Source organism: Mizuhopecten yessoensis, unplaced genomic scaffold, assembly GCF_002113885.1.
Source record: "Mizuhopecten yessoensis strain PY_sf001 unplaced genomic scaffold, ASM211388v2 scaffold10447, whole genome shotgun sequence".
Taxonomy (NCBI): Eukaryota; Metazoa; Mollusca; class Bivalvia; order Pectinida; family Pectinidae; genus Mizuhopecten; species Mizuhopecten yessoensis.
The window spans coordinates 194,031-210,426 of record NW_018408551.1 but is presented as its reverse complement, the minus strand read 5'-3'; the positions used below and the strand labels follow the sequence as shown (position 1 = coordinate 210,426).

Below are 16,396 nucleotides of genomic sequence, written 5' to 3'. Positions count from 1 at the left end.
GTGGGCCCTGGCACTTAGTGAAAGTTGGCATATAGTGAGTGAATGTTGTATTCCTCCCTCCACAGTAAACGGTTTGTGCTCAATCTATTTCATGAACCCCTCAACAGAGTCCCTACATATATACACAGTACCACAGTAGTATGACAATATTGAGTTCTACTACTGATTTGGTTTCGGTGGTCAATAGTGAAGGGTTAAAGGTCACACTTGACCAGTTTGTTACCAAAGAATTAACGTTGATTGAGACATAGACTTTGTGCCAACAGAATTAGCTTGTTTGAGACAATGTCTGTGTCCAAGCATCATTAACGCTGTTTGGGTCCATGACTTTGTCTTAGTAGAATTTACATTATTTGAGACAATGACTTTGTACCAGCAGAATTCAAACTGCTTGAGACAATGACTTTGTACCAGGAGAATTTACGCTGCTCGAGACAATAAGTTTATGCCAGCAACATTTTCGCTGTTTGAAACCATGACTTTGTACCAGCGGGTTTTGTGTCGTTTGAGACATTTTCCTATTATTGACATATTTGGTTTGTTCCAATATTCTTTGTGTTGTTTGGAACATAGCTGTTCATGCACCAGTAGATTTGGCGTTGTCTTAGATATTTTCGAGGGCTACGAAGACCACACCAATATGGACAAAAAAAAATTGACCATCGTAATGGTCATCTTCGCTAGCCAAGTGCTCGCTTGGCTAACACTCCAAAGTTCATGCTTAATCTGTCCATGTGTAATCTACTCTCTCTGTCATGTGTTATTTGATTGATGTTATTTTGTTTGACCTCTTGTTACACACTTTGTGTGTCAGAGCGTCATAAAAAATAAATCTTGAAAAAAACTTCATAATTCCCTCCACTGCCACCTGGGGTAAGTGGAGTGTACACAAAGCGACCACTTGGCTAGCGAAGATGCGTAATGGTATTATTGACTGTAAAGAAGCAAAAGAGTCAACCAACGTTCAATTATTGTTTTTTTTTTAAATATTTTTATTCACAATGATAAGGCGTTTACAATATACATTTCTAAAATGTTTACCACTCTAAACGTGATACCCCTTACCACCACTTTATACGTTACTGGTCAGATCTATTAATCACTTCTCATCTTGTTACTGGGTGGGTCACTTATTCCTTTCCACACTCAAAATGTTACTGGCCGGGTGACTAGACTGGTTAACGGTGTAAAAGCCTTCCATAGGCTTGTGTTGCCTTTTTTAACCATATACCGACTTTTAAATAAAATTTACTTGAACAACATATAAAACGTTACTCAGGCCGGATCACATATCACCCGACAAAACGATACTGACCCGATCAACTTACTACTGTTAAAACTGTTACTGGTCAGATCTACCAAGCACCACTCAAACTGTTACTGACTGTCATGTTTTTCCACACTAAAAACTTAACTGACCGAATCTGCATATTGTCACTCAAACTTTTACTGACCGTACTGTTTTCAACACTAAACATTAACTGGCCGATTTCCTTACCACTTATCTAAATGTTACTGGCCAGGTCTGTTTACAACCACTCAAAACGTTACTGGCCGGATCATTAACTTGCCACCACTCAATACCTTTCTGCCCTATCTGATTACACCACATTAAACGTTACAAGCCCGATCACTTACCGACCCAAAACGTTACTGCAAGATGGCAATATTGCTGCTTATCATCACCCAAAACGTTACTGGCCGGACCCTTTGTCACATCGCAAAACGTTACTGTCCAGATATCTAAACTGCTAACCACCACTAAACAAATACTGGCCGGACTGATAAACTTCTAACCACCACTCAAAACGTAACTGGCCGGATAACTTAAGTGCTAACCACCACTCAAAATATTACTGGCCGGATTACTTAACCGCTTACCATCACTCAATATTTAAGTGACCGGATTACTTATTAACTCTCAAAACGTTACTGGCCGGATTCCTAACCACATTTCAAAATATTACTTACCGGATCACAAAATTATTCTTTAAAGATTCCACAACAACGAGTTATATTGCCCTTTAAGCATTAATTTGTAGTCCTTTGTTACTTTATGATATATTCATTGATGGGTCCCCACGATTTTGTTGTTACAGCATTATTGACATGCATAGTTGTATTGCGTTAAGACGGATACTGTTACATAACACACACATCAGTATGATATGATTAAGCAATATCTTTGGGTTTTGATACGTTTCAAAATTCTATACCGGCAGGCTCTAACCTAACCAGTGGCAGAATGTTCGGACTTTCTTTTTAGGGGACGGGTCTACTTTCAAATGCAAGGGTTCTAACATTTTACCTTGCCTCGTCAAGTAAAATCATACTTTCATATATTCCAAAAACCGTACGTTTTAACGTTTCTTAAAACAAACAGCATAGAAGGTGAAAGCTGTTTGACTAAATGTAGCTACATAGCATGGGACCTTACTGAATTATTACAGTATGACTAAATGTAGCTACATAGCAAGGGACCTTACTGAATTATTATTATAGTATGACTAAATGTAGCTATATAGCATGGGACCTTACTGAACTATTATTATAGTATGACTAAATGTAGCTACATAGCATGGGACCCTACTGAACTATTATTATAGTATGACTAAATGTAGCTACATAGCATGGGCTCCTACTGAACTATTATTATAGTATGACTAAATGTAGCTACATAGCATGGGCTCTTACTGAACTATTATTAGAGTATGACTAAATGTAGCTACATAGCATGGGCTCTTACTGAACTATTGTTATAGTATGACTTAATGTAGCTACATAGCATGGGCTCTTACTGAACTATAATTATAGTATGACTTAATGTAAGTACATAGCATTAGCCCTTACTGAATTATTATTATAGTATGACTTAATGTAGCTACATAGCATGGGACCTTACTGAATTATTATCATAGTAAGACTAAATGTAGCTACATCGAATGGAACCCGACTGAACTATTATTATAGTATGACTAAATGTAGCTACATAGCATTGGCTCTTACTGAACTATAATTATAGTATGACTTAATGTAGCTACATAGCATTGGCTCTTACTGAACTATAATTATAGTATGACTTAATGTAGCTACATAGCATGGGCCCTTACTGTATTATTGTTATAGTATAACTTAATGTAGCTACATAGCATGGGCTCTTACTGAACTATAATTATAGTATGACTTAATGTAAGTACATAGCGTTAGCCCTTACTGAATTATTATTATAGTATGACTTAATGTAGCTACATAGCATGGGCCCTTACTGAATTATTATTATAGTATGACTTAATGTAGCTACATAGCATGGGCCCTTACTGAATTATTATTATAGTATGACTTAATGTAGCTACATAGCATGGGCTCTTACTGAACTATTATTATAGTATGACTTAATGTAGCTACATAGCATGGGCTCTTACTGAACTATAATTATAGTATGACTTAATGTAGCTACATAGCATGGGCCCTTACTGTATTATTGTTATAGTATAACTTAATGTAGCTACATAGCATGGGCTCTTACTGAACTATAATTATAGTATGACTTAATGTAGCTACATAGCATGGGCCCTTACTGAATTATTATTATAGTATGACTTAATGTAGCTACATAGCATGGGCTCTTACTGAATTATTATTATAGTATGACTAAATGTAGCTACATAGCAAGGGACCTTACTGAAGTATTATTATAGTATGACTAAATGTAGCTACATAGCAAGGGACCTTACTGAAGTATTATTATAGTATGACTAAATGTAGCTACATAGCAAGGGACCTTACTTACTTATTATTATAGTATGACTAAATGTAGCTACATGGGATGGTCTTACTGAATTATTATAGTATGACTAAATGTAGCTACATAGCATGGGACCTTACTTACTTATTATTATAGTATGACTAAATGTAGCTACATCGAATGGAACCTGACTGAACTATTATTATAGTATGACTAAATGTAGCTACATAGCAAGGGACCTTACCGAACTATTATTATAGTATGACTAAATGTAGCTACATAGCATGGGACCTTACTTGCTTATTATTATAGTATGACTAAATGTAGCTACATAGCAAGGGACCTTACTTAACTATTATTATAGTATGACTAAATGTAGCTACATAGCAAGGGACCTTACTTAACTATTATTATAGTATGACTAAATGTAGCTACATAGCACGAGCCCTTACAGAATTATTATTATAGTATGACTAAATGTAGCTACATAGCATGGGATCCTACTGAACTATTATTATAGTATGACTAAATGTAGCTACATAGCACGAGCCCTTACATAATTATTATTATAGTAGGACTAAATGCAGCTACATGGGATGGTCTTACTGAATTATTATAGTATGACTAAATGTAGCTACATAGCATGGGTCCTTACAGAATTATTATTATAGTATGACTAAATGTAGCTACATAGTATGGGCCCTTACTGAATTATTTTTACAGTATGCTTTTTTTTCATTATGGTTTAAAGACCCCGAGTTTATTTGATGCTGGAAAATAACCACTCCGTTTGTTATCTTTTAATTAGTGAAATATTGCCGAAAATCAGGGAGACTCATCCCTAACGAATTGTTGTTGTTTAAATTGTTATCATTAAGTTATATCAGAAGTAAAAATACATTTATGAACAATTTGAAACTTTTTAAAACATGTTGGAAATTGATAATATATTTCTTTTGTCTTATAACCTGTATAAGAAAAATAATAATTAAAAAAATCAGTTACACTAAATGACAAGACAGTTCTTTTAGCTCCAAAAGACATACGTTCATTTTCATCATTCCATTTCCAGTGGTATATCTGTGTAAAACAACAACTCCAAATGCACTAAAGATGTAAAGTGGCGCCAAAATAGTACAATAATTTAAAAGATGAAAAAATGTCATTAAAAATCGTGTAAAGCAGTTTCAATATGTGCACGCTATAACGACACAAATATTTGCATATTGACATGAAGTTCTATCACGTGACTAAGCTTAACAAGTGTAAACCTTCTTCCAGTCAAACGGCGTTATCTCGGTATCAGTCGGTTACTAGGGTAATCACTGTCGGGTACTAGGGTAATCACTTTCGGGTACTAGGGTATTCACTGTCGGGTTCTAGGGTAATCCCTGTCGGGTACTAGGGTATTCACTGTCGGGTACTATGGTAATCACTGTCGGGTAACGGAGTATTCATTGTCGGGTACTAGGGTATTCACTGTCGGGTACTAGGGTATTCACTGTCGGGTACTAGGGTATTCACTGTCGGGTACTAGGGTTATCACTATCTGTGCAGGTTTTAAGACTGAACTAAATCAAATGAACATTAACAGTTTCTATGTTATTTCACCCCACTTTAAAGTATTTCTCTTATACCCTTGAGGCGAAACTAAGTGTTCTGTCATCTGTTAAATCCAGGAAAGGAACCAAAAAGTCACCTAAGAGTTACGACATTGATAAGCACTGAAGTCTCAAGTTAGAAACCAGTTTAATGACGACGATCGTACAATTCGCTGCAGCGTAGAATGAAGCCATTCTTGTAGAAAACCCTGGTCAAGTAACGTATTGGTCCACATGACGCTTTGATCCAGAACATCCCGATATTACGAACAAGCCATGGAGTAGCGAGTCAGCTTGGATATGCACACTCCAAAAGAAGGGTAGTCTGTTTTACGTTTTACTAAGGAGGAAAGAAACGTGTTGAAATTAAAGTCGTCATGACGTTATGGAGTTTAGTAATGAGGAGAACATAATAGTAATACCAAAAGTGAACTTAGTGAAAAGTGAAAAGATATGACGAAGAAAGGTCTTTAAAGTCAAGCTCTGATGAATAATTGAAATGCAGGTCGTTATGGAAACTTTCGTTATTAAAGGACAAAACGGGCTCAGATGAGATTAAACCGAATGGATTTCTTGTGTACTATTGTGATAGGCGAGATGACGCCGTTTGAGGGATCGTATATTGTTACTAACTACAGTATTGATATAAAAAATGTAAACACTCACTAGAAAATTTCACTTTTAAGGTTCTAAATGACCACAGCTGATGCATGTTTATCAACTTCCTGTAACATATATAAATAGCGTGCAATAACCACAAATACACATTTAAATACACATCATGCATCACCTGAAAAGACAAAATACAAAATGATTACACTGTATATATATATATATATATTATAAATCAGAAAAATGGTCCTTACGGACGAATAAATATTATATAAAGAAAAATTCTTAACAAGGTGTCTTTAGTACTTTCATCTCTTCTAGGAGATTCTTCAGACTCTGAAGAATCTCCTAGAAGAGATGAAAGTACTAAAGACTCGTTGTTAAGAATTTTTCTTTATATAATATATATATATATATATATATGTATCGTATTAGTAATAATGATATTACTATCCAAGATAGGAACTGGACTATTTTAACAAAATAACTATTGGATGCTTTTAACCTAAAACTATTGATGAGAAGTAATGGCGACAGAGCGAACAATATAGTTTGCGTCGCAAAATATGCCGATTTCATAAGAACGGTAATATGCTGTTAGCACTGTTATTATTACGTCTCTCATGTTATATGCACACTTACCGGATATATGTGATTATATAGGAGCAATACCATAAATATGATAAATAATAGGACAAAAATAAATTTACAACAAAGTTAAATTAGAGGAATTGTATCGAAAGATTCTTCCCTTGAAGAACAAGAAATACACTAACAATATTTAATACAACACCACTGTCAATGTACGGTATTAGTAAAGATACAACACTCAAACATACTTATACTACAACATTTACTGTACTGTAACATATCACCAAGGTAACACTTTACCGTGTGAGTAAAGACACAACACTCGGACATACTAGTTAAAACTATATAATAGTAGAATCTTATAAACCCTGTTCTGTACGGGAATTGCATACAATGCATGATTGCATTGAATTACATGAAAAAGGTTAGACAAATTAAACACTTCTTAAATGAAACCTAATTCAATATAGGCACAGGATAGCGATTTGATATGCTAATTTCTGAGCATGCCAGTGCTACCGGCGTTGGCGTTGCGATATGTGTTAATTCAATAAGAACAGCATACTTTTATCACGTAACAATAGGCGATCACAACAAACAATGAGTTTATAGATCAATGTGAACGTGATGGATCGGTGTTTTAATAACGGTACTATACAATCGATATGTATAATACCTGCGATATGCTGGTATGGCATGCTGTGGTACAGGCCTGTCGATTTGGATAGATATGACTAAAGACAAAGAATGTAAAAAGCGGTGTTAAACAAGCTCTCAAACCTCTAAAGGGTTTCTGAGATGACATTTTTTGGGTTACCTCCAACTAGCTCCTACGACGTGCTACCAGAATATGGACGAAATGCCGACTTGTAAATTATCGATGAAAAGAATAACTAAACGTTCAATGTAACTACGCAATGTCTATAAATACATACACCCTGTCTGTTTTATATATACCAGTAAGGGAATTATGTACTCAGGAGGATTCATTTATAAAGATTACTTTCTGCTTATAAGTAACTATTTAGTTTTAAAAATGATATTTGTGCGATGGACGCACCACATCCATCACTAGTCAGAGAAAAGTTCCATATTATCATATATGTATACATATTTAACATGTCTAAATAAATTGAAAGTGTTCCAAAACGTTTTTGGTGTATCTACAAATAATTAACCCAGTGGATGTTGTCAGTCTATAGCAGCTGTAGGATCGTAAGTATATCAACACCAACTAATAATACACAGTACCCTGTAATAACGATTTAACTATAAAAAAATACCCTGTCTGTCGAGTACGAGTTAGATAATACCTCACGAGACTACACTATAAGAACACAAAGGGTATACCTTATTCACATCCATTGTATTCCTATTTAATCGTTTTAAATATCAGAGAAATCTTAACATTAATCTAACCATATCCGTGTTACGTAAGACCTCAGACCTCTTGTTTAACTTTTAATTCATCTTAGATGATGACGGATACCAGCTAAACTTTACCATTCAAGTATATTCCTTATATATGTATACACCTTATGGAAGTATATAATCAAGATATTCAAGAAGCAGATACTTCGCTTTTACAATACTTTGCAATTGTATTTGTTCAATACTTTACCATGTCAATGCATAATATATCATAAATATTTGACATGTTTTAAACCTTTCATATGTTTAACAATTGTTAGTTTGTTTGATCACTGGCGAGAACCCGTGTGATCCATTTTTATCAGGTACACAACTATTTACTCATCGTTAATGTATACATTGATTTCAATACAGCCTGGAAAAAACCCTGACTATACAAATATTACCTTGCTTGCTATCTACGTACCTATGTGAAAATGGCAGTCATAGAACGTGACAACGAAACACAATATAAACTACAGGTAAAAGTTTACAGACGTGCCACACTGTGACACACAATATAAACTACAGGTAAAAGTGTACAGACGTGCCACACTGTGACGCACAGTATAAACTACAAGTAAAAGTGTACAGACGTGCCACACTGTGACACTCAATATAAACTACAAGTAAAAGTGTACAGACGTGCCACACTGTGACGCACAGTATAAAATACAAGTAAAAGTGTACAGACGTGCCACACTGTGACGCACAGTATAAAATACAAGTAAAAGTGTACAGACGTGCCACACTGTGACGCACAGTATAAACTACAGGTAAAAGTGTACAGACGTGCCACACTGTGACGCACAGTATAAACTACAGGTAAAAGTGTACAGACGTGCCACACTGTGACACACAATAAAAACTACAGGTAAAAGTGTACAGACGTGCCACACTGTGACGCACAATATAAACTACAGGTAAAAGTGTACAGACGTGCCACACTGTGGCGCACAATAAAAACTACGAAGTGTACAGACGTGCCACACTGTGTAACACAGCATACACTACAGGTTAACATAAAATGATCAGATGGTAATATCATAACATAACATTATACATTGTTTGGAATAAATAGTTTTACCAAATATTATGCCTGTAGGCATTAAAATCACAACACTTATTGAGGAGCTCAAAGTAGCAACAATATATTTGCTATTTAAAACATAACTATTATGACAATGCTATAAATACACAGTAATAATTCATTGGTCCTGACATCAATTTCCATCCAACAACGACCTGTTACAGTGGTGTAGTACCATGTAAATGTGACCGAACATAAATATATACATGATCAAATAGCGCTCACAAATATGTGTAACGGATAATAGGTACACATTGAAAGATACAACGGATGCGCTCCTTAACCACAGATTTACGACTAGCAGTATTATTTCAGATATTATTGACGAAAAAGTGTGTACTTAACTATTAATAAATGTTTTGTAGTTTGTACTTTACTGGTATTAAACTTACTATTGTATGTACTTTGTGTTATCCCATTGGACAATACTACCGGAATCGAGGAAAAGACTGAAATTAGCGAAACTCTCCTTTATTTCAGTGAATGCTCGTTTAGGGAAAGTCTAAACTTCAGGATCTCCCCAAGTTAAAGTTAAGAGTGAGTTTGTTCAAAAAACTTAGAAATTATAAAATCTGTTCCTAGAAATCAGGAACACAGCATTTCTTCCAGTATTGTTCAGGCATACATTTTATAATAACAATAATCAATGACAGAAACATTTTACAACAGCTAAATTTATGAAAGATGATACAATAATACTTACAACAATTAAATGTGCAATTCCAAATTTAGTATATTTTTTAAAAATGCAATGAGGAAAAAATCACATTCCCATTACGAGTTGCCTCCCTTTAAGTACAAATGTGACAAACATGCAAAAAATCCATCCTTTATTATCAAATGCAAAAAGGCAATGCTCAGGCTATTTATACTAAAAACCTGTGATGTGTGTGGGCGGGTGGATGTCTTGGTTACGTAAAACAAAGATTAGACGTAATATTATATCTTAGATTATGCGAGTGGACACTATTGCTTGCAATCGCAAAAATGGCAGGTATACATTGTCCATTTCTGGCATTAACATACTGGTGAATCCACGCGCCATTGAAGGCTCATCATAACGGAATCACTCTAAGCAGTGCTGCACATCGATCAGATCTTCCTGTATAACACAGCTTCATTACAGCCAACTTAATGTGGTGATATGTTTTTAAGTCGAACGTAATATGTTTTCCAATTTCACAATTCTTACATCTTTTAAATTTAATGATAGAGTCGTCCCGAATTAAATACGGAAACATTTATTAAGTTTGAATATAAAAATATTAACATGGTTACTATTGTAAGTGGAGATAGAGGATTTATTTTTCAAATGTTAACATTCCTTTTTGTTTCCAGAAACGACTCGGTAAGTGTAATAAAATGATGTAAATATTGCTATATTAGAAACTGAGAAACCAACCACTGCTGGATGTAATGTTGTTATATAAATGTGTATACTACAATGTGTAAACGGTTCATGTAAATAAAAAGACTTTCATGTAAATAAGGCAATAAGCGTCTAAATATGTATTGCATCTGTATCTTGGAGTTACCTCCCTTACTCCGTATGTTGATTTATATGTTATGTAACATGTAGTACACACGTGCTCTACATCCGGGCGGGAGACCCGAATACACATGGCGAACTCACTGACGGTGTTTGTGTTGAGCTCTGAAGATTAATGCTAATCAGACATTAATACATGTATGACATAGAAATCCATGTTTCCTCAATCAGGTATGGCCGTACAGTTCTGATTATATAAACAGCAGATATGGCCGACCTGAAATAAATGAAACTTAGAATAAGATATTAGAAGGATTACAACAGATGCAGATTTCTTAGCTTTGTTGCGATTCTTTTTTGTCTGTTTCATTTGTAAAGTGTTTATGCATATCTTGAAAACATCAACCACTTGTATAAAAAAAAAATCTGTGTTCATTTTGCATTACATCGTCAATAAGGACACAATATGTACTCTCGAAACACCAAAACTAAAGGGAAAAATTTCGAACCTTATTTGTAGAAAATATTTAATATTGTAATTGTGCTTGACCGAATTCGCTAATTGACTAAATCATCTGGTATTTAACTTGTTAACTGTGTATTCATATGTAGGAAAATGAGCCGTCGTATATTCATGCAATCTTTGTATTGCGAAATTTCTTTACCATTAATTATATGAAGTGACTGTTTTGCCTATCAACCAATTCCAATCTTAAACTACTTCTATTTTTCATGATAATGCGCGTTTATAGATACAAAGACATACGTGAATTAAAAGGAATACCCTTGATCATACATAGTGCTTAAATTCGACACGGTAATGTTAGGAAACGCCAAAATAACGATCAAGACGACATTCTATACGATGTAAGACGCTCTTTCATTTGCCAGATCCTGCAACTTACCCTGCATTCACACGTGCTACATGGCTTCGCTCCGAGTGCCCAGGTGTCACCATGGGTGTACGCATGCCCTTTGTACAGACAAGTAGTAGCAGAGTTGTCGGCTCCTCCTGTGACGTAGGCCTGGCTAGCACAAGGGTTATCCTCAACACAGCGGGGACAACAGTCGCCAGGCTCTAAAACGGTCGTGTGACACGTTATCTTCGGACACTGAAGCGGCCAGCAATCAATTTCGCCCTCCTAAGGACAGAAAATAACAAAAATTAGACAAAGAATACTCGCTTTTACTGTATACCATTTAATTTAAATTTCAAAGGACTAATTTGAGTGATATTGATATTGACATATCCAGCACAAAGGGAAGGATGCAGTCATATAACCCGACATAATGATATTAATCTTACTTAATGACAAATTCTAGTCATTTGTTTCACCGAATAAAACTTAAAAGATATAAAACAAATTGTACAACTTATATATATGACACGATGATGTACGTTGAACTCGTAATGAAAACCACAGCGTTGCCATACATAACGCCTGAGCATGAAGGTTTTTAAAAGACGCTAACACTGATGTAAAGTGATTTGGTAAACACGACAACATTGGCTGTTTGAGGAGTGACGTACGAGACACTCGCAGGTCTGGCACTGGTAGATCCACCTCTCGCCGTTGTCGAACATGAGAGGCACCTCTTGATGTCTACACTGAGATGTCTTGTCACAGTGAAGGCAGCATTCGTAGTCGGTATGTGGGTTAGAGCAGTCACACTCACGCTTGTGACACGTCGTTATCCCTACCTGTAACATATGTACATCACTCGGCATCAGTGTCAGGTATAGGATTCACCTTCAGGTTAACATATTATTTCATAATCATTAAAACTGAAAAGAATATATCAATATCATGGGTTAGAGACATCATTCAAAGAAAATGTAAACAGAAGCACTAATGTGTACTTCTGCAAATTAATTCCCAACAAAATCAATTCAGAAAACAAGTATTATTAAAATGTATGCCAATTCCTAACTTTTCAAAGCCGTACGAAAAAAAAAGTATTCGTATTTTTTGCTATTTGATGGGCATTGAACTTTTGGAATGGTAACTTCAAGTTTAAATAAAGAAACACATACACATTAATCTGTTACTAATATGATAAATGTTTGACACAATGTACTAATTAACTTTGACACTTCTTGGTTTTGTGAACAGATTGTGTATTTAACTTTCCTGGCATAAACAACACCAAACGCAACAGTCCTTAGAGTAATCCTATACTAATTTATTGACCTTTATCTTATTTTCTATCTTAAAACTACAAAATGAATAGTTACAAAAGTAGATGTAATATTTTCCATACAAGTACGTAGTTCATAACTTACCCAATTGCAGACCTATCATATGTAGGTATGGGTGATTGGGAAATTTTACTCAATGGTGTAGTATTTGAGTCAGATCTTAGGCGTTGTCAAGGTTCTCAGCCAAAATGCTACAACCTCGGTTAGAACTGACCTTTACCCCCTACTTAGATATATTGTTATTGTTATCAGCGACAAATCAACAATGATATTGAAAAAAGAAGAGCTTCTAGATACCGTATTAGTTAACCAATACCATATTTGAAAACAGCATAGGAGAGTATATGTTAACGGTAAAGGAGTATGGAAAAGCTTTATAGCAAGTTTGTGAAATAATGTTTATTTTCGTGAGCCAAAGCCAGATTCCGACTGTGTTTTTACTGTAGATTGTAGTGAATTGGTAATTTGACATGGTTGTTCCACGTAGAACATGTGTTTCCTGGATAAGTGGGATAATGCACTTTCTAAATATATAAATAATAAAGGGTCCGGAAATTTTACGAATTAAAACATATTTAACAGCTGTTATACAGGTATTTAATATTCCATACCTTGCATGTGCATTCCATGCATTTGTCATTAGAAGGCGTCCAAATACTGCCATCGTCATGGTAACTGTCTTTATCGCGACATTCTGAAACAAATCCAATAAACACTGCATGTGTTTGGATGAATAACTCATTCAGAAACATCACATCATGTTTTAATAAAATACAAACGTCGAAATCAATTTAATGATGTTAATTCACCAACACAAAAAAGGATTAATAGTAAATAGCTAAGACTTTTCATTAACTGTCATATTTACGTTTAATACAGGGCATCCCAGGTTGACAGCGACATTCGTAGCTGCCCTCCAGATTGTGGCACTTGGTACTGGGGTGACAGGTGTGCCCATTACCCTCCCCTGCACACTCATTTATATCTGAGGAGAAATAGAACACAATCCATGTCAATTACATTTGTTGTGAATTTTATTTTAGGGATTATTCGTGAAGAGAGTTGAAAGCAAATAAGATATATCTCGACTATTTATTCAAACATACAAAGAAGTTTAACACATCCCGTCGAGTCGGTCGTACAAATGTTCGTACACAACCATGAAATAAATGCTGAAACTTACATTTGCTGCTTATTTGGACAGAAAACTAATAGATGTTTAATGAGACAGTATCGGATTACCTATATTTCATAGAAAGGCTGCCGTACATTACGGAAGTTACAGAGGTATGCCCCAGTGAGATAACGACACAACAAGGGAGACAGCATGAGGTGTCACAGCGAGGGAATTGGTGTTTCTGATAGACGACAAGAAGTGCTCGACATAGTAACCGTATCAAAACTAAAGGGGAGACAACATGCGACCTACCCATACACAGGCTGCCATAGCGGTTGTCTGGCCAACTGCTGTGGAATCCCTCTATACAGTCACAGTGGTACCAGCCGGGAGTGTCCACACAAATACTATTCTTGCTACACGCCGAAATCTCGATAGCGCATTCGTCTATATCTGTAACATGGAGTGAAATGATGATGAACTAAAATGAATAGTTACCTTATTAATTTTGGTTCAAATTACATTTGAAATGTTTAGTTTTACATTGACCGTAAGTGATTTTCTGACGCCGTTTATTTGTTCTTTGCGTGGATCGGTACCCAACAAACCCTGTCCCTCAGAGGTTTACCGAAGCAGAATGCCTAAGCTGTCTACGAAAGGATAATTACTTATATGATTCCTGACTTGTCAGATGAAGTCCAGCGGGGCCATCATCGTTACCTTTGATGTCTCATCAAAGCAATCACAATTAGCGCTGTTAGACGTAGTGTGGTCAATCCTGACAGTGATTAGGCTGGATCCTGTTCACCGCCGCACACAATATACAATCCTCTAAGACCTTTGTCACGACATTTGTCTGCGACCTCGTCTTAGGAATCAGACAAACGGCTAAAGCACTGCGTCCGACACATATTTAAAATGTACAACGTCCTTTCTGATGGCAATATAAATATTGATAACAATTAATGGCTTGTAATATCATTTCAGGACATTGAACCTCAAATGAAGCATTATATTATTGTAAGAGATTATATCGTTTTTTTTGCATCTACAAAGATATCGCTTACACAAATTATAGTGGTTTGTATTGAAGTCAGTTATATGTGTTATGTTACATATCACTATATATAGAACTGTACATTATTTGTGTTTCGTAAATAACTTTACGCGAGAGTCACGCACCCCATTAAAGTATATACCTGGACATAAATGATACATTCAGTGTTGTAAAAGCATGGAAGGTTACATGGTAATTTATACTGTATACAGGTATATTATACTGTAAACATTGTTATTTAAACTGTATACAGGGGTATTTATACTGTATACAGGGTAATTAGTGATTTAAACCTAAATATCTAAAAACAAAATGCAAATTTAATATTCAAAATTCACAAACAAACAAAAAAGGATTAAGCAAATATATGGCTTATTCTTTATACCCTTGATGAAGATTGCACTATACGTGTAGTACTATACTGACTCTAGCACTGGAACCCAAGCTTTGCTTATATAACATTTAGGATATGTAACATAACTCAAAATATCATATACTATGCTTTGAGACTATTATCCTGAAAGAAAGATTAATGAAAGTGACTTACCAAGCTCGCAGTTCATGCCGATATATCCATGGCGACACTCACAGACGCTTGGTGCTATACACGCCCCGCCATTGAGGCAGCTACCATCACATACAGCTACAGGGAAAACAAAATCATTCATTTTTATTTTACATGAAAGAGTTTATCATCTTATATATTGATATACAAAAAATGATTATCAACCGTGTATTTAGGTATTGATATTCATTTTATAACGGTTCTGTAACTGTGTATAGTCACTGTACAAATCGTTGACACTGATGAAGTTAGCTTATCTATATGATTTAAAAGTCATTGCCAAATGCGTTAATCATTTATGTATTTTGCCAAAAATCATCTCAGTATGATACCAGACATGTTTTCCCCATATATTTGTTTTTTTTTGTTTGTTTTGGATGTGATACCAGTTTTCTCTACTTACATCGGAGAGCACCACGTACTTTTTCTTTAAAGGTGAGGTTTCAGATCTGCTCGTCTGGATTGTTTATTTTATAAACTTTGCAAGTATTTCACTACAGTTCCCACTATAAAAATGTATATTTTGACATGCTGGTCTCTGTCAAAGAGGTCCTCTCTGAAGACACAATGGCTTTCAATTTCCTTATTTTGACTAAATGTCAACATATCAGAGATTGCATTCCAGGTGAATTCAGTTTTCAGTTTCACTATATTCATAGAAGTTGCATCATTTTAAATTGCAAAAAGGATATGTTAGTTCTGAATGAAAAATGAGGACATCTTTCTACCGGTAAATATTCTTGAAGCCTGTTGGAATCAGATGTTTAGAAATGTTTTATCATTTTTGTACATATTAATCTCAAAAATTGTCTATAATTTTTTCACATTTTGTATCATAACCTGTTTTTGTCAGGAATGACTTTCAAATGCTAACCTCTGTTTACCTTTCTATGAAATAACTACAGAAACGCAATGTGGA

The 16,396-nt window shown here is 35.1% G+C and overlaps 1 protein-coding gene across 1 annotated transcript in view; it reads right to left on the bottom strand.

Annotated features, from left to right (window-relative positions):
- Positions 1-10,307: 10,307 nt before the first annotated feature.
- The window catches only part of LOC110460674 (protein kinase C-binding protein NELL1-like), a 109,697-nt gene continuing 103,608 nt past the window's right edge, over positions 10,308-16,396 (bottom strand). Inside the window, exons 15-21 of the mRNA XM_021513718.1 lie at positions 15,460-15,555; positions 14,168-14,308; positions 13,607-13,723; positions 13,350-13,432; positions 12,070-12,240; positions 11,444-11,680; positions 10,308-10,815 (exon numbers count right to left, since the gene is read on the bottom strand). Coding sequence (XP_021369393.1) covers positions 10,762-10,815; positions 11,444-11,680; positions 12,070-12,240; positions 13,350-13,432; positions 13,607-13,723; positions 14,168-14,308; positions 15,460-15,555 — 899 coding nt within the window. The 3' untranslated portion in view covers positions 10,308-10,761. The remainder of the gene's footprint in view (positions 10,816-11,443; positions 11,681-12,069; positions 12,241-13,349; positions 13,433-13,606; positions 13,724-14,167; positions 14,309-15,459; positions 15,556-16,396) is intronic.